General features: G+C 43.8%; 1 protein-coding gene across 3 annotated transcripts in view; it reads left to right on the top strand.

Annotated features, from left to right (window-relative positions):
• The window catches only part of ush2a (Usher syndrome 2A (autosomal recessive, mild)), an 815,153-nt gene that overhangs the window by 349,225 nt on the left and 440,557 nt on the right, over positions 1-25,371 (top strand). For all 3 annotated transcript variants that reach the window (XM_080200528.1, XM_080200527.1, XM_080200526.1), the window contains one exon: positions 18,895-19,054. In XM_080200528.1, the coding sequence (XP_080056654.1) occupies positions 18,895-19,054 (160 nt within the window). The remainder of the gene's footprint in view (positions 1-18,894; positions 19,055-25,371) is intronic.

The following is a 25,371-nucleotide window of genomic DNA, read 5'->3' as shown; positions in this document are numbered from 1 at the left end:
ATGGCCTCCTTCTGCACTGTGGGATTCTATGATTGGACGGAATTTTTCCAAAAAAATTACTAAGGGCACAATCTTTCCAAACAATAAGTGTTGAAGAGCAAGAGTGCATGAGTTATTTGCACTGGTTTTTTTCAGCGAGACAGGGACTGCAGTTTTTCGACACTTAGTGTAATGAAAGAGCTGCCAATTCTCACCAGAACAGACCCTCTGGGCATGAGACCCAACCAACGTGGCTGCAATTGTCCACTGCTAACAAGGGAGGGATGCATGTAAGCCCTAATGATGGACGTACAGACAATCATGCCAAGAAATTGGCACCCAAAAAAAGTGCCCCATGATTCACTGAGGGAGAGCTGGGCTGTCTGCTGTAGAGGAGAGGCGAGCAATATTCTTCTCCCCGGATGGATGATGATCAATGTGGCAATGCAGCCTGGGAGACTGTGGCTGCAGCTATCAGTGCCCGTGCACTGGCATGAAAAACCAGCAACCAGTATTGGAAGAAGGTGAATGATCTCCTTCAGGACAGAAGGGTGAGTGTCCATCCCATCCTGACATCAGTCCTGTCTGTTGCACCTGCAATGTTGATCCACCTCCTGATGCCCCAGTCTTCCAGCACTGACCCTCCCAGCACCTTACTCCAACCTCTCTGGCAACACCCATTAAAACCCCTGCCTATCAAGGTAATGCTCTAACAAACCCCACTCAATCGACATCAGTTTCAACACCTCCAACACCCCTGGCCCATCCAGCCATGAGACTTTCAATCCCTCCATCTATTCCTGCAGGATAAGAGAGCACATAACCACCAAGAGTGGGAGAAAACTGGAGGTGAGGTTTCTACTGTGTGCCTCCTCACTGCCTTTGGGAAGTACTGGAGCTAGTGGGGGAGGGCAAGGAATGAAACGTTAACATCAGCCAGGTCAGCTTGCAACATGGAAGTGAGTATCTACAAAACTTTCACTCTTTTTACATATCTCAAGTTAGTGGTGTGCTGCCCAGACACTTGTCCCTTCTTTGCACTGATCCTTGTGTCCTTTGTTGCAGGAAATGACCCCGATGCACCTGGCCCATCTGGAGTCTCCATACTTCCTGCTGAGATGCCCCACGACATCTTAGAGGAAACCGCGGAGGAAGGGCCCGAGGTATCCTCCGAGGCCAGCGCGATCCATTTGACACAGGCCTCCACTCACAATCCACCAGTGCAGATACAGTCACCATATGGGACAAGTTAGAGGTGAGGCTTCTGAATCACTTACTGGTGCACACATCACAGTCGTAGGTGCACATTAGGTAGAGGCGGAAATATCTGAGGCCTCGGGCATGGGGAGGTCTGCTGGAAGCAAGGCAGGTGCCTGGCCTCTGGGATCGATCATCCCGAAGCTGCAGGAGATTCATCAACAGAGTCAGGAATGCAGGAAGTGCTGTCGGCATCTCTGCAGCAACTGTGAGACTGTTTGGAAGTGTCCAACAAACTTCTGCCACAAGACATGATGCTGGCATTGCATCATACCCAGATCAAAACTGCAAGGGTGGCATCTGCAGTGGAAAGCCTGTGACAAGAAATGGTCACTATGGGTGATAGGATCCAGGGCATTCTGGAGACACAGTGGGCCATGGCAAGACACAGCAGACCATACCGAGGATGTTGCTGGCATTCTGGAGACATTGGGCCATGGCTATGGGTCGCAGAGGCATTCCGGAGACAGAGCTGACCCTGCCTGCAGGCCTCAAGAGCTTGGACTAGTCTCAGAGGGCTAACACTGAGGGGCCCCAGAATTTGGCCCAGTCGCAAAGCGCTATCGCTGAAGTGCCCCAGAGCTTGACCTAGTCTCAGAGGGCCATCAGAGAGGGCTTGCACACTATGGGGCATATGCAGTTGGGCCTCTGCCAGATGGGCACTGTCCATCCATGTATCTGGCCATTCATGGGCTTCAATGGCCTCCGAGCCCCCAGGCGTGGTCTGCACTAGTGCCTGAGGGTCGGGAGAATCCTGCGTCAAACAGGTTAAGTATATTTAAATACTACTTTTAAATATGCTAGTCAGCCTTGCCCTCCTTCTGGGTAACATTCAGTTTGCACCAGTAGAAATACGTTGGACAATTGCAATCCGTTCAGCACTCTGTAAAACCCATGTTTAGACCACATACAATTTTCCTGGATTAGCACAATCTGTGCCAGGCAGGACAACGAAAATTGCTCCATTTGTACCTCATTTATGATAAAGTTGTTTTAATATGCTTTTCTAAGATGACTGATAACTAATTAGAATTGAACCCTTGGAGTTGAAATTCCACAGGGATTCTTTCAACTGTCCATTGCAATTTGACGTAAGATCCATTGAAAGCCCAGAGAAATGTTCTCTTGCACCATTTCTCCAGAATTTCCATGGATTTTACGTCAAACGTATGACAGGACAATCGCCATGGAAATTCAATCCATTGATCTTTAAAACAGCACGTGTATCTTTTCTTCCATTAAATATATAGTGTTTAAAATTTACAATTTGTAAAATTACTCTTAGCACACCAGATGTACAAGTTTCAAGTATCATTTCAAACATTATACAAGTTCAAAGGTATCCCAATGCAGTCTACTTTTTTATACAGTGTACTTACAAGCATTTATCACAGTGGATGACTTACTCCACCGTCTCCATTTATTCGACACAGATGCCCATCAAACAGTGGTGGTGATCTGTCCCAAGGGCAGGTTCCCTGTTCACTTCTCTACACTTCCCAGTCTTGCACTTTGCTCAATGAGCAACAGAAGAGACATGTGGAATATAACTAGGGTAAAGGATACATGGGGGAGTTTCCCATTGCCTTCCTCATGTGTGCTTCAAGGAAACGCAGGTCTTCTTCCTGAAGGACCCTCCACATGTAAGCATTGTCCCTCAAGGTTCTTGCTCTCCCACCACGCCCACCCAAAATACATCGATTCTGCCAGTGACCATGGCATGGGACCCTGGATTGACTCTGAAAAGGATAAGGATGACCACCCTCTAAGACGTCAAATGACTTTCTTCCCCTCATAATGTTCATGTCAGTGAAGAAATGAATTTAGCATTGTTCGATAACCCATAATGTAATCTATGTATATAATTTGATATTCCCCAGTAGCCACAAGTTAGTTCCAATTATCTTTTATGCAAAACATTTTCTTAATTATGACAAGGAATTGGTTGCAGCGTGTTGTGTGCCTGGTAAAGTGAATTACGGTTTACAGGTAAATAATTGAAAAACAGATCCTTAACTGGCTGTAAATTATGTATCATTCTAATCTTTTAGTGTTCGTCTATTTATTTCATAAAATAAGATCAATGAAATTCGCCAACAATAGCAGGAAATCAATTGGAAAATAGTGCATCATTTATAGCCTTTATTGTAAGTTATAGCTTGTTTGACAGTAATCGGGTAGGCTGCCACACAACAGATGTAATTTCTTGTAACACACTTTCAGATAAAATTTGTTGATCCATTCCTAATGCATTCACAGTGATCTGTTTTTCTTGTCCTGGGTCTTATGCACCCCTTGTACCCATGTACCCCTTGGAATACGCAATATTGCCTTGTTATCACAAATAGAATGGGAATAGTTGTTGCAAACCTTCTTTTAGGAAGACATCAAGCTAATATGTAATTTGATGCAAAGTCCTAAGAACTATCATTTAATATTGGGCAAGGAAAACAGTTTGTTTTTTTTGGAAGAGTCGGATAGTAAGAATACAACACTGATGTTGGTTCTACTATTTTTGATGTGTTTCCTTTTTTTTATTCATTTGTGGGACATGGGCGTTGCTGGCTGGCCAGCATTTATTGCCCATCCCGACTTGCCTTTGAGAATGTGGTGGTGAGCTGTCTTCTTGAATTGCTGCAGTCCATTTTCTGTGGGTTAACGCACAATGCTGTTAAGGAGGGAATTCGAGGATTTTGACCCAGCAACTGCGAAGGAATAGCGATATATTTCCAAGTCAGGATGGTGAGTGCCTTGGAGGGAAGTTTGCAGGTGGTGGTGTTCCCATGTTCCTGCTGCCCTTGTCCCTCTACATGGAAGTGGTTGTGGGTTTGGAAGGTGCTGTCTAACGATCTTTGAATTGCTTCAGTGCATCATGTAAATATTACACATTGCTGCTATTGAAAGTTGATGGTGGAGGGATTGAATGTTTGTACATGCGGTGCCAATCAAGTGGGCTGCTTTGTCCTGGATTGTGTCAACGTTCTTGAGTGTTGTTGGAGCTGCACCCCACCCATCCAGGCAAGTGGGGAATATTTAAACGATGACTCCAAAAGAAAAAAAAAGAAAATTTAAAGAAACTGCTAAGAACTTTTTCAACCATTAAATAGATTTATCACAGTCCTCCAACTTGTATAAGTAGCGGAATAACTACTACATGAGATAATGACAATTCTTATCTGATTCAACCAAGCATAATTTGCAACTTCTTGTTCAGCGTTGAGCAGCTATTTATAAAAATTTAGAATAAGGGATCCCAGATCAAAAGATGAAACAGAGAATTTTCCTTTTTTAAAATTTCGATATGTAATGTTTCTTCAATTACAAACTGTTGGATTAATTCATATGTTTCACAAGTTGACAAACAGAGAATTTCACTATAGCATTGGTTTAATCAGAAATCTCCATTCCTCGTTGTCTGATGATTTCTCTTCCATCTATTTTAATCCATTATAGACCAACAACACTTAAAAGTTAAGATAACACTGATTTATTAAAGTGGTCTCCCTTCCCTGGTGGCCTTTTCATTGTTCTAAGGCCTTTAGATGCTTCAGAAGGTCCAGAGTTGTTGATTGTTGATTGGAAAGCTCTTCATTTGTCATCTTCTCTTGAGCAATCAATACGGCTGTTAGCTCCCTTAAAGCAAAAAAAAACTACCAGTTAATTTTCACAGTTTCAACAGTAGCTCTCAGTCTAACTTGGACTTTCAGGAGTTATCCTTGTCATTCTTCCTCAATGTTCCTTTGCATGGAGCTTATGGTTTTATGGTGTTTAATCAGAATTTTTTGTCACATTTTTAGAGTCACCAGTTTAGTGCAGCCCTGCTGATCCAACTAGCTTAAAGTAAGAAAACTGTACCAAGCAAATAACAAAACACAAGATTAGATTATAGAAAACGCGTTCCTATCAGGTGACTTTAAAAGAAGTGGTACAGAATCCATCAGCACTTTCCAGGTCCTGCTGCTTCCATATTTAAATCCCCGATATTTGCTCCTGATGTATGAATCCCTAAGCCAGGAGGACAGATTCATACATTTTACCTTTGTGATTTACCACTGCCCTGCAATTTCACCGCAGGATACCAGTTCACAACCGTTTAAGACATTCTTCTGAAACTCTTCTCTTTACTGTTTGAGAAAAGGTATTAACTTGTTTCAGATAATTTGATTCGGATGAGACACTGAAACTGAGACACCGTTTTTCCTCTCAGGTGGACGTAAGGATCCCATTATTTGAAGAAGAGCGAAAGAGTTCTCCCCAGTCCCCTGGCCAATATATTTATCTCTGATCCAGTATCACTAAAACAGTTTACCTGGTCATTATCCCATTGCTGTTTTGTGGGGCCTTGCTGTGGGCAGATTGGCACTGAACTGCAACCACTGAAGCATCAAAAGCACTTAATTGGCTCTGGAGCATTTTGAAACATCAGGAGCTCATGAAAAGCACAGTACAGATGCAATTCTTTCTTCCTAACTTACATTAAAATCACAGACAACAAAAAAGCCGCAAAGGGTTCATTTGTTAATGTCCCAGGGCATACTTTCATGGTCTACAGCCCTGGATGTTTTGTTGTCTTCAACACATGTAACAAAGTACAATGTTTTTATTGTACTGAAAAATAGAGGAAATCTGCCTTTCAGTACATTTGAGTGCTACATTACTGCACTAACTACAAATTTCCTTGATCAACTGTGAATCCAATGTGTGTCAAAGTCCCAGGGGATCCATTTGCACTATTCAAGTGCATGGGAGTTATGAAGAACAAACAAAACAGGCCCTTCAGCTTCCCCCAATCCTGCACTGACCATGATGCCCTAACTAAACTAAAAAAAAACCTTCTGTCCTTATTCAATTTGTATCCCTCTATTCCCTCCCTATTTATGTACCTGTCCAGGTGCCTCTTAAATGTTGCTCATGTGCCTGCTTCCACCACCTCCTCTGGCAGTGCATTCCAAACATCCACCACTCTGTGTGGAAAAACTTCCCCCGCACATCTCTCTTAAATTTTCCCCCTTTGTAATTGACACTTTTACCTCAGGAAAAAGCCTCTGACTATCCACCTTGTCTATACCTCTCATAATTTTGTAGATTTCCTAGGCTTTTGCCACCCCTGCAATTGATGATATCCAAGACAAAGCTAGTCTATCAGCTCATCCATCTGGCAAGTGGGTACATGAGCTGATGATGCAAAAGGCACCAGCTTCACTACCTGATCCCAGGCTTTTAAGGAAGTATTTTAAAACCCATCCTTCATAATTGTTTTAATAATCGCACCTCATTTTCCTCAGGGGCCACAAGGCAGCCAGTAGTTGCAGGACAGTTTCATAGCTTAGCACAAGGAGGTGCATCAGATGGCACAGTGGTTAGCACTGCTGCCTCACGGCACCAAGGACCCAGGTTCAATTCAGGTCTGTGTGGAGTTTACACATTCCCCCCCGTGTCTGCATGGATTCTCTCTGGGTGCTCTGGTTTCCTCCCACAGTCCAAAGATGTGCAGGTTAGGTTGATTTGCCATGCTAAATTGCCCCTTAGTGTCAGGTGGATTAGCAGGGTACGTGTGTGCGGTTATGGGGATAGGGCTTGGGTGGGATTGTGGTTGGTATAGACTCAATGGTCTGAATGGTCTCCTTCTGTACTGTAGTGATTGTATGATTACAGTTTTGTCAAGAAGCTCTCATTATGGAGCAGCCAAGTGTCATCAAACGTATTGCTCCCCACTGAGTTTAGTGCTTGAAGAAAGCACGAGATCAGTTTAAAAAAAATAAACACAGTTTTATTGAGGCCAGGGGAAAACACCAGGATAGGAAAATTCCAGCCAACTTGCAGCACTGGAGTTGACACTATGAAGACAGTTGTTACAGAAAATGGCAAGTGCACCGTTTCTAGCCACTTTTGCCGTGGCCTTGTTGGTGCATCATGCTGATAAGGGCATGGGTGTGTGTGCCATGCCTGCTCTGGAGACTTTCACCATGTGATATCAAACAATCACTAGATCAAGGTAACGCTGCCTCCTAACCACTCTCACCTGAACATGCAACTGAGCTGCACCATGGATACTCTTCTTAAATGTTATTTAAAGGACTAACCACCTAACTTGCAGCTGAGGTTTGTTTAAATTATATTCTCTTACACTGTTTGTGCAAGTGCCGTGGTGTGTTTTTGGAAGAGGAGGTTTGGTGATCTCTGAAGGGATCATTGCTGCATCCTGACAGGGAGGTCAGAGGAGTTTTCTGCCCTGCATGCAGAAAGTTTCAAAGTCTGTTGGAAAGACACCATCACCCTCAACACTCATGGAAACAGGTCCTTCCAGGCAGGGACAGGCAACATAGCCAACAATTTGCCATCCACCATGATGTTGATGAGGGCATAGAAGCTCTGCATGTCAGGAGAGAGGAGTTCATCATTTTCCATCTTATCAGAGAGAAACAGGAGGAGCAGGCACATGGCTTCGCCAAGATTCACTAACCTTGGCTGTTCGTCTGAGATCATTGAACCTCTTGTGGCACAGCCGCTAGCTGCTCAGGGATTCCCGATGGTGTAGGAAGCTGTCAACGTGTGTGTAAATGGAGAGAGATAGAGGAACCATAAGGGCTACCATTCCATCAATCCGCTCAGTATGCGATTGTGCACAGTACATCACCTCGGTGAATGCTGGCTCTCTGGGAAGAGGTCACAGTGCCTTTGTCCTGACACAATCAGCCATTCCCACTGTCTTTGGACCACCAGAGAAAAACTATTTGGAAGACAAATCAGGAGGAAGAAGAAGCAGCAGAAAGGAGCTTTTAGGCTGTCCATGAACAGATACTAAGATTCTAATTCCCCAAGGATATTATGCAATCATCATAGTTGCTCCACAATTCCTCACCTTTCAATCCATCTACTGTGTCCCATTGCAATGACTTTTTGATTTAAATTCTGAAATAAGAACTATTTTCTTAAGGGTGATCTTATTATGCAAGAGAAGAAGGAATGTCAGTGATTACATTTGGGTAATCTGCCTGCCAAATCTGAATAGCGGAAGGTTTGGGAATGCAGCCAACAAGAGGTTGCTGTGACATTGGCACCATTGTGATGTGTGTCAGAGAATAAGGTGGAATATTTCAATGGTAAACCTGAACCCTAATTGCCAGAGATTACTGATGGGTGAGTAATGCAGGGAGGGAGGTAGGAAGTAATGTGGTCTGCTTTGAACATTGTGAGAGGTTGATGGTGCAGAGGATAGACCGTGTCATGTGAAGATGCATTCACTAACCTTGGCTGTTCATTTGAGATCATTGAACCTCTTGTGGCACAGCCACTAGGTGCTCAGGGCCAGACACCTCCATGATACCTAATCCCAATCCCTTCTCAGAGTCTCCAGTCCCTTTTTGGAAGCATGACCTTTCACCTTCTATTGATCGTCTGAGGACTTCAGCGCAAGATCTGAAAGCTGAGAGCCACCTGTTATTCTATTTGGGATGCTTTAACTTTCATTCAATTCCTACAAAGACAATTAGTATTAGCTTTGGTATAGTGAGTGCAACTTCCCAGAAGTGCAAGCTGCCTTTGAAATGTGTAGGCTAAGTTACATATATATGCTAGCCACACATACTGATGGCCTGACCCCCTATTGAGCTTGTAGCCAGTCAGCAGCATGTTTGACACTGCACTACACACTGAAATTGTGGAATGAAGGAGGTAGCACTGAGTTTGTGTTCTCTGTCTCAACTGAGCCCTGCACAGAGTAAAGTTAAATCATGACTCCCTGTGTCTCAAAATAGACGTAATCTGATTTTACCCCGGGGTAATAAATTTTGAAACACACATTGGAAAGTTAGTTGGGAAGTAAATCAGCAGCAACTTCTTTGACATATATTGTGCAGACTTGCTGCCAGAAAGTTCACACATATTTCAAGTAAAGGACTACAATATTTACAAATTAGGTTTGAGTTTAGCCATACTTAAAGTGTAAGTCATGTTGTGTAATTCTGCTGTTCTACACAAGGTGAAATAGTCGCCAAAATCTTTCTGCCATTCACCCTGGCGGGATCCTACAGTCCTGCCAGTGATGTATACCCACCTGTGGGTTTCCCAGTAGCGAGGGGTCCATTCAATGGGAAACTCCATTGACAATGGTGGGACCATAAGATCCCACGACCAGCAGGCAATGTGCTGTCTCCCATCACCACAAAACACACGCTGGAATGGGAGGAAAATTCCACCCAGTGTGTCATCTTATACATTCTCCAGTCCCTTTAGAATCTTAAAAACAATAATTATTTTCCCTCAGCCTCACTATGTTCATCTGAAGCTGCTTTCCCCTGGAAATGCAATACAAGGCATCTTAGAAACGTAAAGAGCAAACAGCTATCTTTCTGGCCATTTCCTCCTCAGTTATTCTATTGGCACTGTTGCTTTATGGCACAGTTAGAATCCTACAGTGCAAAAGATGGCCAATCAGCCCATTGAGTCTGCACTGACCACAATTGCACCCAGGCTCTATCTCTATAACTCCATGCACTTACACTAGCTAGTCTCCCTGACACAAAGGGGTAAATTTAGCATAGCCAATCCACCTGACCCACACATCTTTGGCCTGTGGGAGGAAACCGGAGCACCTGGAGGAAACCCAAACAAACAAAACACACAGACAGTGACCCAAGCCTGGAATCGAACTTGGGTCCCTGGTGCTGTCAGAGGGCAGTGCTAATCGTTGCCACAGTGCTGCCCAGAGTTCTTCAGTGTTCCTGTCTTACAGTATGAGAGCTTTAGCCTTTCTTGGGGGGGACATTTAATTGTGCAGGAAAGCTCAGGATGGAGACCCAATAACCTTCCCAACTCACCACCCCCACCAGATCAGCAGATGAAGGCAGCGGTGGGGAAGGGGGAGAACAGCCTTGCTGCCCAGACGCCAATTAAGATTGCCTGATTGACATTTGACCCTGTTGTGGTTGCTGGAAATAGCCATGGCAGTGTTGCTGCTGTCTTTTCATGGCCATTAGATTCAGTCCAAGTCAGGAATGTAGAACTGTTGCCACTTTGCATGTTACCTTCCTGAGAATATTGCAGCTCACAATTTTCATTACTGCTGTGACCTTAAGTTAATATGTGCAGCGGTTATATATTTGGCAGTCCACTCTTAGCAGAAAAGAATCTTCCTAATTTGCTCCTAGCTGTGATGGAAGTTGCCCTTCATTACCTGTGGAACACATCACCAATAAAAGATCAAGTTTTGAAACATTCCTTCCTTTGAACCTCAACTAAAAAATAATTTTACTCTATATGCCCTTCTCTGATCAGAACCTTCCACGCACCTGACGAAGGAACACCGTTTCCAAAAGCTTGTAAGATTACTATCAAATAAACTGGTTGGACTCTAAACTGGTGTTGTGTGACTTCATACTGTGTTTACCCCAGTCCAACGCCGGCATCTCTACATCATGGATTTTCCAGCCCATAATCAATTCCCTCCAGTCCATGCTCCCTTTGCCCATGTTCCATGGGTTAGAATTCTGTTCAAATGAGTTGACTTTACAAATTTGGTCAATACTTTATTCCTTGCTGTCAATATGAGTGACAGATGGGTGTCTCAGTCACTTTTGGGAGGGTGTGCCAGTTCTAAGGGGGTGCCAAACACACCAATGAGTTCAGCTGCAAAGCAATTGGTACCATTTTGAAAGGGCGCCCTGGTCTCACAGTGTTCTGGGACACCCCTTCCCTCGCACCCCTTCTCCCTACCCCTCCTTCCCACATCAGCAAACGGTACGTTTCTACACACCTTCCCTGACATGGATTGTCAGCACCGAGGCATTGGGGCCCTGTCTTCATGATCCCCAACATGCCTTCCTTTCTTGCCCCACCTCTTCATGAACCCCCCCCACCTCATGATCCCCACTTCACGGCTCCCCACCCACCTAGCACCTCCCCTCCCCCCATCATATCAGCCGCTCAGGCCCAGCCCCTTGCCACTGCCCCGGCACACTGGCAGTGCCCAATTGATATTGTTAGTGTAACAGTTTGACACTGTTAGGTGCTTGTTGTGCACTGCCCAGCCGTATCCTCAACCATCCAGGAGCTTTAATTGTCTCTGAACCCTCTGGTATGGCTGTCACACCTGAGTAATGATTCTCGACAGTCTGGCACTGTGCCTGAGAGTCAGAACATTCCGGAAGTTGGGGGAATCCAGCTTCGAAGGAGTGATGCATAGGGGCACAATCTGGCCTGTGCTAGTAGAAAGAGAACAGGATAATTGCAAACTATTTAGCACTGGGCACAAAACCGGTTTTTAGGCCCGCATGCTATTTTCCAGGATCTGCGTCAGACGTGACAAGACCAGAAAATTGCTCCCTATGTTCCATTTGATGTTTTCAGGGTTTCAAATAAGACATTTAGCAAAAATCAACTTTTGAAACACTTATAGTGTTGGAAGAATACCAATGTAGTCAAATTCTGATTAACATGTAACTTTGGAAACCATGTAAACTGCACGTATCCCCAAACCCCAATTCTCAAACACATCAAATACATTTAATTTCTTTGGCAATTTCCCTCACTTCTGTTTTCTTTAATATTGGTTAATAAAAGTCCACCACGTTTTATTTAATATCTCAAAAAGCTTTTGATCTAATAGTCCTTGTCTTTTTAATTCTGACAGATTGAATTAGATTTAGGAGTATTGAGAAAGCTACTTTCATTTCTTTTTTTAAAAATGATGTGATCCTGTTAAGGGCAGTGTCAGCATTACAATGCAACATTGTCATGTTGTAAATGTATTATTGAACCTTTTATCTCATCTACCGCACAGTCATAAGTGCCTCAAGTACGCTCACCAATGAAAAGCTGTGCCTATTTTCCCAGCTCTTAACAAAATCAAGTAAGATTCATCTAATGCCTATAACTAATAACATCCGCTTACTCAAATATTGAATAGTCCCTCTGAAAGAAATAATAATTTTGAACATCTAATATGGGCAGTATTGCTATTTTAAAACATTTTTGAATGCAAAGTAATTTTACCAGATTATTGCTGCATTTTTGATTTAGTGTAAAACAAGATAGCCAATGTTAGCTTACTTTTTCTTTCATATTTGAAGTGTCTGTAAAACTATTGATACAACATACTTTAGAAACAGTTATTCCTTCTTATAATATCGTTTGCTAAACCATTTCTTTTGGATTAACATACAATACATTGTTTATGGTTGCCTCACTGATACAAAAGCCAAGGCACCCTCTTTATTTATGCTTTTAGTTCTGCAGAACTTTCATCTTCAAATAATGTCAGTGATAGAAAAGTAAGCACGATGTAAACATATAATTTGCAGATTATTCTATGTGTGGAGAACCATCATTTAGCTAACAAATGTGTATAAGCTATTTAACCTATTAAAGATTTTTCTGCATCAGATATAATGAGGAATAAGTGAAAAATTCTTGTTTAATAATTATGTACTATTTAGTTTATAAATACATTGTAGATATGTTTTAATATTTGTGTGGCAAAAGTTGTTTATTGTTACCTTAATTCATCCAGTAACCTGCTGATCATCAAATTCCTACAGTGTAGAAGGAGGCCATTTGGCATCATCAACAATCCCAGTGAGGTGCCATCCCCGTAACCATATATATTCCCCTATCAGTAAGGGGCAATTTTAGCACATGTTCGCACTGCGTGAGGAAACCGGTGCAAAGAAGGAAACCCACACAGATGCGGCAAGAATGTGCAAATTTCACACAGACAGTGACTAAGGCCAGAATTGAATCCAGGTCCCTCACGCTATGAGGCATGAGTGCTACCCATCATGCCACAATGCCAAGGGTGATGATATTTGTATTGCAATAGTCGACGCAGTGTTGCTATAATCTTCCTTCTTTCACATCATTAATGCATGTTTTGCCACATCGTACAAAATGATGTTTCTAATTTCCTTATTTTGGTTTATTTCATTGTGGTGGGCTACTAGTCCGTACCTGCGTGAAAAATAGTGACTCAATTTTATGAATCTCTGATTGTGTTTGATACAACTGATTTTCCTATCCTGCTTATTGCTGTGCAGTCTCTCTGGAAATGTATACAAAGTAAGCAGTCTCACAACACCAGGTTAAAGTCCAACAAGTTTATTTGGTAGCAACAGCTTTCAGAGTGTTGCTCCTTCTTCAGGTGAAAGAAAGGAAAAGTTGCCTCTGTTTTTCAAGAGTTGATATTGGACTTTTACCATCTACCCCAACAGCAGATAGATCATATTTTGATGTCTCTTTCAAAAGATGGTCACTCCAATAACTTGGTGTTCTCTTCATAGTAGTGCGTTGAAATGTTAATCTAAATTATATGCTTAAATCCAAGAATGGGGCTTGGATTTCATGAACCTGTCTGAGCTCAGCAACGTCTGTTTAATTTATCATTAAACCACAAGTTTCTCCATCCGTACTCCCTATAAACATGAGTTTAAAAACTTTTCCTTTAGTATTTTCTTTCTTTCCAAAATATTTTACATGAATAATCCGTGAACGCAACTGTGAATGCAGCTGGAGGAAGGGGCTGGATTGGAGCTGTTGTACCCAGGATTATAGCGATTAATCTGGAGTCAGCAGTGATGTTATTTTTATTGTGTACACTGATTACACCTCACAGGTTTTTCAGGCTCCACAACAACTCTAAGCTATTTTCTTGAATTTTGTCATTGATGGCCCTGGTTTAAATGAAGATATAGAGGACGGTTCTCCCAAAAAGTTCTAAGTGTCATATTTGTGGGAAACCTGGAGTAATTCATGCTTTTATTTTATAATGGGAGCTCAGAGAAGAATCTCCCACACTGTACAAGCCAGAGGTCGGCAACATGAGTATTATTAAATTTCAAAAGGCAGGGCCGATTCACACAGGAGACGATGAAATAAGCGGGCCTCTACACATGCCCAGTGGCACTGCATGGTCAGCCTGCAATTTGCTGGCCAGCTCGGGCGACCCCCGTAATACTGCCCCCCCACAGCCCGATTGCGGCCCCTTGTCCATTCACAGGCCTGCCCCAAACCTCCCACATCCTGGTCCGCCCTGATCTCCAGCCCTCCCTCCCCCCCGCCCCCATGAGTGATGATGTCCCCCACCCCCAAGCCCGCACAAATCGCTGGCCTCCCTTCAGCCCCCTAGCGGATGCCAAAGCAAAGTGGCAGCAGGATCCCCCCCCATCCCTGTTATCACCCCCCAGACCCTGCTCCAAACTGGACCCGCCCCATAGTCCCCACCCCCTTGGCACTACCAAGGTGTCCCCAGGACATGGGTACAACTTTCAGCTATTTCCTTGAATTTTGTCATTAATGCCCTTTCTTTCAGCAAAGATATAGTTTCCAAATATTCCACACAAATAGACAGAAAATACAACAAAAATGTTTGGTTGACCATAATTGTTTGGTTGACCATAATTGTTTGCACCTTGACCTATTTCCAAGGAACGAAATGGAAAACGCTGGATAAACAGCAGATCTGACAGCATTTGTGGAGAGATAAACAGAGTTAACGTTTCAAGTCTGAATGACTGAGCTGAAGAGGGATAGTAACGTGATGGGTTATATAGTTGGATAGGGGATGGAGCAGAATAGAAGGTCAGGGATAGGTGGAATCTGAAGAAGGGTCAGTCACATTCGAAACACTGGGTGGAATTTTACGACCTCACCACATGTATTTTTTGGCATAAAAATATGGTAAAATTGGGATTGAGCCGACCGACAGAAATGCTGCCTATTCCCATCCTACCAACAAAAAAATCAGCACGAATGGGACCCCACCCAAAACGTCAATTTGCATTTTTATGCAATCACCACAATTAGTGAGCAGGGCCTCAGGGCGCATGGGGTGAGTGGAGGGGTGGGACTGTCTCGCTGGTTTTGCAAATGCCATGGCATACGTTGTAAGTCACTGCCACCGCGTGCCACCCACTGTAGCCAGTGATTGATTTGAGGGCTTTGATTTTCATTGTAGAGATATGCTGAGGGCCCTCTCCCGCTGACGTCAACATGCAGGGTCCCTCTGGCAAAGGTCGGGGTAAGTACATTCCTGTTGAATGCTTATCTATAATAATCACAAACGTGGGGTGCAATAACATTCATCAGTGCCACTAAAAATGCCATCAAAATAAGTGCAGCTAATATATAACATGTGAAAGTGAGACTTTAAAGTGCCTAAATATTCTATCTAACTGGTGTACTCCTTTACCCGTGCCATTTTAGTGCTGCTACAATTTAACTTTACGTGGCCTACCATTGCATCTCGGTGTCTCCTCAAATGTAAATCAGAGTTGGAGGTGACCATCTCCTGCCCACACCCCATGGCGTGTGATGCACTTGGCAATCGTCCTCTAGAGGGCCTGGACCTTGAGGGTCCTGGCCAGCTTACAGGTTTCACATATGTATCCATGCCACCCTGTTCATCCCACTGCTCCTAAGATGCCCAAGTGTCAGGAAGGGGGAGTCAGAAGGTGTAGCCACTGCCACAGTCTTCTGGGTGGAAGGTCCTGGCATAGACTTGAGCCCTTCCTCCTCCCTCAGGGTTCTGGTGAGCCCCTGGCACAGTGAGCTCCAGAAGTTCCAGTGTCACCTTGCCCTGCCAGTCCTGGAAAACCATCTGTGTCCTTGCCATAGTGGTTGAACTTCAGCGATGACCCTCTGAGTCGGGCGCCATCTATCAATGGTAGTAGCAAGTGCCCTCAGAGCTCTGCAGCTCCTCAGCCATGCCTCTCTATGAGCTGGGCACATTCTTAAAGGCCGCTGCCTCAGCACTGTGTGTCTCAGTGCTGCCCCACTGAGTCTCCTGCAAACTCTGCAACCCCTCAGCCATGATTCTCAATGACGTTTTCAAGGGCTGAAACCATAGCCATAGACAGTGTGCTGGGTCTCTTGCAAGCTCTTAGACCTCTCAGCCATGGGCCGCAGAATCTCGGGAGACCCTCGGCTGTGGCCCTCTGGGACTTCACCGTGACCCTCTGGGACTGCACAGTGGCCTGCTGTGATCTGCCATCATTTGGATCCTGCCACACATGATGATGATTTCCTGCATCAGGCTTTCCAGGCGTCACCCTTGCAGTGTTGGCTTGGCAATAGCTGGTCCACCTGAAAGCTTCAGGACTCCTCCCAAGAGCCTCACAGTTGGTCCAGTGTGGCCATCAGCCCCTCCTGCATTCCCAGGCTCTGTTGCTGCATCTCCAGCAGCTGAGGGAGAAGTGATCGCAGAGGCCCAGCACGTAGCCTGGGGCCAACTGAGTCCTCACCTCCAGTAGGCCCCTGCTTGTCAGAGGCTTTGGATATCCCCTCCTCCACCTGAAGAACATCAGCAGATGTATCATACGCATCACAGAGTGACTCAGATTCCACACCAGTAACTTGAACCACTGACGTGAGAATATCTGGGATGGTGAACTGGAAGCTGAAGCAAAACTGTTGGCTTCAGAGGTGCCATCATTGCCTTGCTCCAGGGAATCTTCCAAGCTGTCATGGGGAGGATGGGTGGGAGCAGCAGTGGGGACTGCGATGTCAGGTGGCCAGGTGGGACAAGGTCCCTTACTGCAACACAGGACACAAGGTTAAGTGCAAGGGAGGGATAGGAATCTGGGCTGTATGCAACTCACTTCAGATATCTCCAATGAGTGGAGGATTGGCAGGTGCTCACTTCTATTCTCCAGCCCGACTGTGCTGTCACTAATGGTCCACATCCCCTCCTTTCCTGCAAACTCCAGTGCCCGCTCCTTAAAGGGGGTGAGGAATAGGATCTTGGGCACACCACCCCCTGTTTTCACCCTCTCCTGACAGTTATGGGCATTCTTCCCCTGTGGGGACAAGCCGCCATGAAAGATCTGATGGCATGAGTCCTAGAGGGTTTCAGGGGGTTGGCCCACTGACAAGAAGGATTGAGAGACTCTTGGGGGAGGGGCGGTTGGAAGGAAGTGCTAGGCTGGAAGCATGCTGGGAGTGGGGAGATATGAGGGTCATTTAGAGGAAGATGCTACATTAGTTTTAACACTCACCTTGCCACCCAGATGAGGTCATTCAGTTTCTTCCAGCGCTGCTTTCCAGTCCTCCTGGCTAGTGCCCTGGCACTAACACATGCTGCCAATGCCTCCCAGGCTGCATTTCCATCCCTTCCCCTGGGATGGCACCAAGGGGGAAGAGGGTGTTCCGTCTTCCTTCCACCACCTGGCAAGATCATCGGAAACTCAGGTGGGGGAGGTGGGGGGGGGGGGGGGGCGTGCAGCGGTGGGATGTGATGACCAGGGGCAGGGGAGAGAGAGGGACGTGTCAGGCAGCCGTTGGGACTGGAGAGTACGGGAGGGGAGGTGATAAGAGGGCCTTGTGGAAGGAGGCCCTGGTGGGGAAGGAGTGTAAGGAGGTCAGTAATGTTGGGAGGAGTCTGGGGAGGGAGAGGTGGTATCTGGCCTGTGAAGAGGGTTCTGTCAGGAGAAGCACTGTTTTTAGCTTTTTCTGTGCATGCGCAGTTTGTGGCTCTGATCTGAGCTGCAAGCTGAGTTAAGCCCTACCCACTGCCTTTAGTGTCTCGAAATTATTTAGCCCATACTTTCAATTTCTAAGTTCATAAGATTGCGAGTGAAAACTTGCCCAAAAAATAAATCAGGAACTCTCCCGTTTCCACACTAGAAGAATGCTTAGAAGAAAGATCTCCTAAAATTCCACCCAATAACTCTGTCAGACCTGCCACATCACACTCCATCATCAGTAGCCCCCTGACCATCCAACCATGTGGCCCTGTGGCTCCCCATGACCCTGATTCCCTCCCCAACCATCAGACATCCCCCACCTCCCCATCCTCGTTATCTGATATGACCTGACCACCCACCTATCACCCTACCCAGCAGGTATCCTACTCACTCTATCACCATGCCACCAATGCCCTATCCTGCCATCCAACTGACCTTGCCACTAGTCACCCTCCCAATCTACCCAGCTGGTACTCTCACGTAAAATGCTACCCATCCTGCCATGTACTGCCTACATATCCTGCCAGGCTACTCACCCTGCCATGCTGCCACCCTCCCTAGCTGGTACCCAACCCACTCTGCCACCCTACTATCCCCGCCCACTTACCTTACTCAGACTCATTCACTAACACAATGAAAAGCTATTTAATAAAGCTTTTCACTGTGTTAGTGAACACAGATTTACAAAATTACGGCAAGTAGTGCTACTAAAAGGTAACGTGGGTTGGCTTCCCCCAGTAATCCTGCACTATGGGGAAGTACTGAGAGAACAGGCATTTCTGAAGAGTCTCAGTTTGGAAGTTCCGTCCATAACTGCGGGGCTCCATATTAGTCCAATAACGTAGGATTGGAGTGACAATTCAATGACGATTGGAGACAGACATATTTCTGATAAAAAATGGGTTAAAGGGACATGGGAAGCAGGGAGGGTGGTGGATTTGAGACAAGAAAGAGATCAGCCATGATCTGATCGCATGTGGAGCAGGTTTGAAGGGTTGAATTACCTAATTCTGCTCCGAATTCCTATGTTCCTATGATGGCTGCCGCTCCTCGGAAGAATAGGCCATAATATGTTTGACATAAAGAACATCAGAATGAGGAATGAAACCTCATTGCAATCTGGTAGTATTGAAAGCCATCTGCAATTGTTTTAGTGTGCTCAACTGCAAGTGGTAATTTACTAATGGATAATCTCTTCATACAGGTTTAGCAGCCTACTCCGCGTATCAGTTTGTGCTTGAAGCATGCACAATCATTGGCTGTACAAACAGTTCCCAGATCACCTTGTTCACAGCACAACTGCCACCTTCTTACGTTGATGCACCGGTCCTGACTGTTCTAGACTCGAGAAGCGTATATATACAGTAAGTAGCCTTTGCTGCAGGGCATTTATTTACTGCGTTATGTAAAATTCTCTGGAGGATTCAATCAGGATGGAGTTTGTGACAGAAAATTTAATTTTACATGATTAAATGCATCAAAGTGATTAGTTTAACAATAGAGTGAACTGTTGATTAACATTTGCTGTTCAAAAGCCAACTTAATATCAGTACTGGGGTTAAGCAGCCAAGTTAGCTACCTATATTTTGAAGGGATGTTTATGATATCTTTGAAATTTAAGAAGGAACACTCTTCCACCTCCCCTGAAATTATTAAGTAACATCGTATTTTAAGGGAAAGAAATACGTCTGTTTCAGGATTTAAATAAAAATCTATTTATTTCCTGCAGAATTTTTGTTTTACGATGACACAGGATGGCTAAAGCCTGCAGTTAACTAACATTTGAAATTGTAAAGTCAAAGGAGTCGATCACTAAGCTTGTCCAAATATATCCCAGTGATATACTTGCCATAAATCTGTAGGCTAATAAAAAGCTATCTGAAAACCATATAGGATTTTTATTATGGATTATAGGATTTAATGGAATTCTATAGCAGAAGCTATAAATTATTTAGGATTTTTACAACAGATAATAGGATTTAATAGGATTGTATAGTACACCCCGTAAATTATGTGAGATTTTAAGGCAACAGAATTGTTCATATTTTTATTAATTGAATAACAAATCTATATATTGCTGTAAATAATGGCACCAGGTTGGTGAATTAGGCAGACAGGCCTTACATTTACATCGGGCTATTTTTCAGGAAAGGTTTTTATGCACCCAAGGCTCTATTGTGCACAGGCTGTTGTATGTTTCAGCCCCAATTCTTTAACATGGATGCAGGTTTCTCAGCTACTTTATGTGGTACCGACTTACACATTCACACAACTTTCTGAACAAGTATGTTTCTTCTGAATCCTTTATTGGGTTTGTTAGTAACACATAGTGTCACAGGGTAATGGGGTAAGGTGAGGCCGCAGCTGGAGTACTGTGTGCAGTTTTGGGCGCCGTACTTACGTAAGGATATTTTGGCCTTGGAGGGAGTGCAGAGGAGGTTTACTAGGCTGATACCGGAGTTGAGGGGGTTGAGCTATGAGGAGAGGCTGAATAAATTAGGCTTGTACTCGTTAGAGTTTAGAAGAATGAGGGGGGATCTCATTGAGACGTATAAGATGATGAATGGGATGGATAGGATAGAGGTGGAGAGACTCTTCCCGCTCAGAAAGGACAGTAGGACTAGGGGGCACAGCCTCAAGATAAAGGGGGGGCGGTTTAGAACGGAGTTGAGGAGGAACTTCTTCACTCAAAGGGTGGTGAATCTCTGGAATTCTCTGCCCGTTGATGTGGTGGAGGCTGCCTCGCTAAATATTTTTAAGATGCGGGTTGATGGGTTTTTGATGAGAGGGGATTAAGGGTTATGGGGAGAGGGCGGGAAAGTGGAACTGAGCCACGACAGATCAGCCATGATCTTATTGAATGGCGGGGCAGGCTCGAAGGGCTAGTTGGCCTACTCCTGCTCCTATTTCTTATGTTCTTATGTTCTTATGTCCCAATCTCCACATGGGCTGAATTCAGAGCTGTGAACCTGAACCTGCTGACAGTGGGACCCTGGAAGTGAGTTTTGAGGAGGTGGCCAATTGAATGGCTGCTTCCAGGGGCCTGATCCAATTAAGAACGGTAGGCGTGCCCCCAAGGATGGACGGCCAATGGCATTGGACGATTGGCAGCCCCACCTTCAAAGGTGGAAGCTGCTGAGGTAAATAGGAGAAGCAGAGTGTCCCTCAAGATAAAAGCATCTGAAGATTTTTTAAAGGGTAAAATTAAGAAGAACATAGCTGTAGGACTATTATTGCAGATGAGACCCCTTTCACAAAATGCCAGTGGCCACTGCTCTTCCAAAATCCAACCTATTGAACGTGTACAGCATGGAAGGATGCAGTCCATGTTGGCCCACTGTAGAGCAATCTAGCCAGTACCATTTTTCTTCACAACCCTGCAATTTATTTTTGTCAGTTTCCCTTCTAAATCATTCTTTACCTCTGCTTCCACACGCCTCATAAGCAGTAAATTCCTGGTCAGTCAATTGGTATCACCTTCGCTATTTGCCAGACTTGCATGCTTGTTGTCATCAGCAAATTTTGAAATTTTGCCCTGCATGCCGGTATCCAAATAATTTGTAAATATGTCCGTATCTTCCTGTCTAAAAAACAAGACTTGCAGTTATTTAAGCCAATTCTTATTCAAACTGACACTGGGCCATGAACCTCAATGTTCTTCATCAGCCTTTTATCTGATGCTTTGTCAAACATTTGCCTAAGATCCATAACGACAACCTCCAATGCAATCCATTCATCAACTTTCTCTGCTATCTTATCAAAAATTTTAATTTGTCAAAGACAGTTTGCCTTTTTAAAAGCTGTGTTGGCTCTCTTTAAATCACTCAAGTTCTCCAAGTGCCTGTTCACTTCTTTTCTCCTCACTGTTGTTTCCAAATCCTTGTCCACCACTCAAATTAAACTGACCAGTCTGTTGTTACTAGGAAAGTCTTTGCACACTTTCTTGAGCAAGGGTATCACATTTGCTTTTTATGGCATAGTGGTGAACACTGCTACTTGCCTGTGTGGAGCTTGCACATTCTCCCCATGCCTGTGTCGGTTTCCTCTGGGTGCTCTGGTTTCCTCCCACACTCCAAAGATGTATGGGTTAGGGTGATTGACCATGCTAAATTGCCCCTTAGTGTCCTGGGGTGAATAGATGAGAGGGATTAATGGATAAATATGTGGGGTGACAGGGACAGGGCCTGGGTGGGATTGTTGTTAGTGCAGACTTGATGTGCCAAATGGCCTCCTTATGCATTGTACAGTTCCTATGCTTTTATGATTCTATGATTTGCTATTTTCCTGTCCTCTGGCACCTTTGACATATCTTGAGGGGTTTGGAAGACAATGGCAAGCCCTTCTTCTGCCTATTGAACCTCCATCTTCACTGTCCTGAACAACTTGGGATGTAAGCCAGCAGGGCCAGCTGACTTAACCACACTAACTCTAGGTAGCCCTTGCAATACATTCAGTCTATCACTCCCCATTACCTTTACCTTCTCTGCCATGTCTGATGTTTTGCTAGCATTCTCTTCCTCAGTAAATATTGATTCAAAGTACTCATTAAGCATTCTAACCTTGCCCTACATTCTTAAGCATATATCACCTTCTTTGTCCCTAAGAGGTCCCACCCACCTCTTATTACCCACTTGCTATTAACATGCCAATAGACAGCTGTCTAACAACTGCTGAGTTGGCAAAGAACTGCCAAAAATAATTGGAACTGTCAAGGAATTTAATTTTGCTGAATGTGTGGAGATTTTTAAAATATCAGTTCTTGCCAATACAATTTGTCTGTTGACTAAAGCCTGAGGATTATCATTTTGGATTTGTGCTGCATGACTGATTTTACACCCTACCATTATCACAGTGAGGTGCTTGTGAAGTAAACTATTGACTGACAGCCTCAAATGGTTATATAATAGAAATGTTTGTTTTCATAAGCAACCAGTTGAAGGAATTTCACTCCATTGATTTTGTTTTGTTCTTAATCAATTAGAGTGTTTTTTTTAAATGGTGACACCAGCAATAGACACAACTTTATTTTCTATCAGTATGTCTTCTGAGGTGGATACTATGTAATGTGTCATGGAGGGGCTAAGGGAAAAGGGTTGTGGGGTGTGAGTTACGAATTGGCATATGTTGTCATTAAATTGGCATAGAAGCAATAAAGGGTCACAGAGATGTGTGGTAGCATTGGCTGGCATCAAGAATATAAGAGCTCATGGTATGGGTGGAGTGGCATAGAATGGCATGAGGATATGAACACCATGAGTGCCCAGTTTCAACAGACCCCACTTTCACTGTAGCAAGCGCCTTGACTTGTTGTCCCAGAGTCATCATTTTTTTTGAGTAGACATAAATGTTCTTGAAGGGGGAATTATGTCTGTAGAACTGCAATTGTGCGGAGTTATTTAAATCCCCAGATCTTAATAAATACAAATAAACAGCCTGTCTATATCAGTAAGAGTTGAAAAACTATGTTCTAACAGTTACAACAGTTGCTTGTTGACATAGCCCCAAGTACTGCCAGAATGTCATTATGAATACTTGGCAGCTTTCCATAAACTATAATCATCTTAGCAGGAGATTGCTAAGTCTGCTATCTGATTGACAGTTCAACAAGGTTATTGAAAGATTAACTGAGTTTGATCTGGGTTATGATTAGAAGTATATTTGTTTTTTTCTGGGCTTACATACTTCAAGGGATTTAAAAGTTTCATGAATAGGATTTTTTTTTGATATAGTGAAGTTTGTAATAGATATTTAGACCTTTGTTTCCTTATATGTCAGCATGATTCCTGAGGTCTGCCCATGGGCGACTGGTGAGTTTGCATGCAGGGCATATGGGCCAAGGTTGGTGGGTGGTATAGGTGGGTGACATTGGTCGACATAAATAGTATTAAGTTGACTTTGTTTTTCATAAGTTCATACTAAGTTGGAATAGGAGTGTCAGAGGCCAGGGAATGGGTAGGTGCATGTTTTGGTATGAATTGGCATGAATGTAACATTGAGGCGTGGAGGTGGCATGTGGAGTGGGTGGGGGTGAAGTGTGAGGGGCAAGGGCTAGAGGGCCTAAAACTAAAAGAAACTGGTGAAAACTCTCAAAGTGTCTGGGGACAGTGAGCCTGACTCTATCCCACACTTTTCAATCCCCAGAAAGAAGGACCCACCAGGTGAGAGAGTTTCTCCAAAAATGGGCACATACGCTGGGAACTTCCTGACTCTCATTACTAATCTCAGGAGCAAAAATTCGGACACCAATATCAAATGAAATCGTATTATGGTCATTATTCCCATGATATTTGCTGTTTATTGTTAATTAATTCCAATTAATTATGATAACTTAATCTTCCACCTTCTTCCATCGGGAAACCAATACAGAAGTCTGAGCCCATGTACCAACCGACTCAAGAACAGCTTCTTCCCTGCTGCCATCAGACTCTTCAATGGACCTACCTTGCATTAAGTTGATTTTTGTCTACACGCTAGCTATGTCAATAACACTACATTCTGCACTTGGTTGTTTCATTCTTTATGAACAGTATGTTTTGTCTGTATAACACGTGAGAAACAATACTTTTCACTGTATGCTAATACATGTGAAAATAATAAATCAAACCAAATCCAAAAAAAGATTATCTATCACTTTTTTCCTCCTTTGTCAATTTTCATCCAGGAACCACTGAAGGCCAGTTTCATTGAAATTGTGGGCTTTTTCTCTCTATTATTTTAATATCTTATACCCTTCATTGCGTGACTTGAGTTGAAGATGACATGCTTTAAAAGTGACAGAGAATTGCACACGAGCCATCCATTACAGCTACCTGACAGTCAACAAACTGAGACAAGCACTTTGCAATGGACCTGCTGCCCCCCCACTCTACCACTGCAATCTTCAATCATTCTATGGATTTTTAAGAGCTGCATCCCAAATTTACAAGCTTCCCTAATGCACTACTTCTGTGTTCTGTGGGAGTTACAATACTGCACTACCAATGAATGTAAAAAAAACTGATTCTTCCACTCATAGCAAAGCCAGTGCTGGATGGAATCAAAGGGTGGAAGCTGTAACCTTTGGAACACAGTACCTATGCAAGGCCAGATGGAATTTCAAGGCTAGGTTGTGCAGTGTTTGACTACTTCCTCCTTCCTTTATCTTTTTCAAACTTTCACTTTTTTTTACAAATTTTAAATACATTTTTACAACAGACATGTGGTCACTTGGCAATAAGTGCACCCACAGACTAGCTAATTCCCCATCTAAGTTTGGTCAGAAACATGGCTTGATTCTTTGCTGCTAAAACATGTTGGATGTTCGGCCCGGCAGGAAATTGGCAAACATCGTGGTAGTAATGCTCTGTTCGTTTCTTTACCATTGGGATCTGAAAAATGTAGTTTGTGCTTTGGAAATTTAGATGTGCTTCAGAAGGCTAGTTCTACATTGTCCTAATTCTCTTATTCCTCTTAGCAACCAAATAAAACAGAAGTTAACTTACTGGTTATAGAAATTCATCAGCAAGCTTGTTTAGATTTTTTTTTTCCAGACATCTTGGGTTTTTTTATGACATTTTAACAGCATCAATTTGACTTTTAAAATAGGGTGGCCTATCTTGATGTGTTGTTTGTAATGTATTGATTCACAGAATGTGAGCGCATCTTAGTTGTCTTTGAGAAGGTGCTGATGAGCCCCCTTCTT

This window comes from Carcharhinus amblyrhynchos, chromosome 12, assembly GCF_965287045.1.
Source record: "Carcharhinus amblyrhynchos chromosome 12, sCarAmb.v2.hapA, whole genome shotgun sequence".
NCBI classification, from domain to species: domain Eukaryota; kingdom Metazoa; phylum Chordata; class Chondrichthyes; order Carcharhiniformes; family Carcharhinidae; genus Carcharhinus; species Carcharhinus amblyrhynchos.
This window is presented reverse-complemented; position numbering and strand designations above follow the sequence as displayed.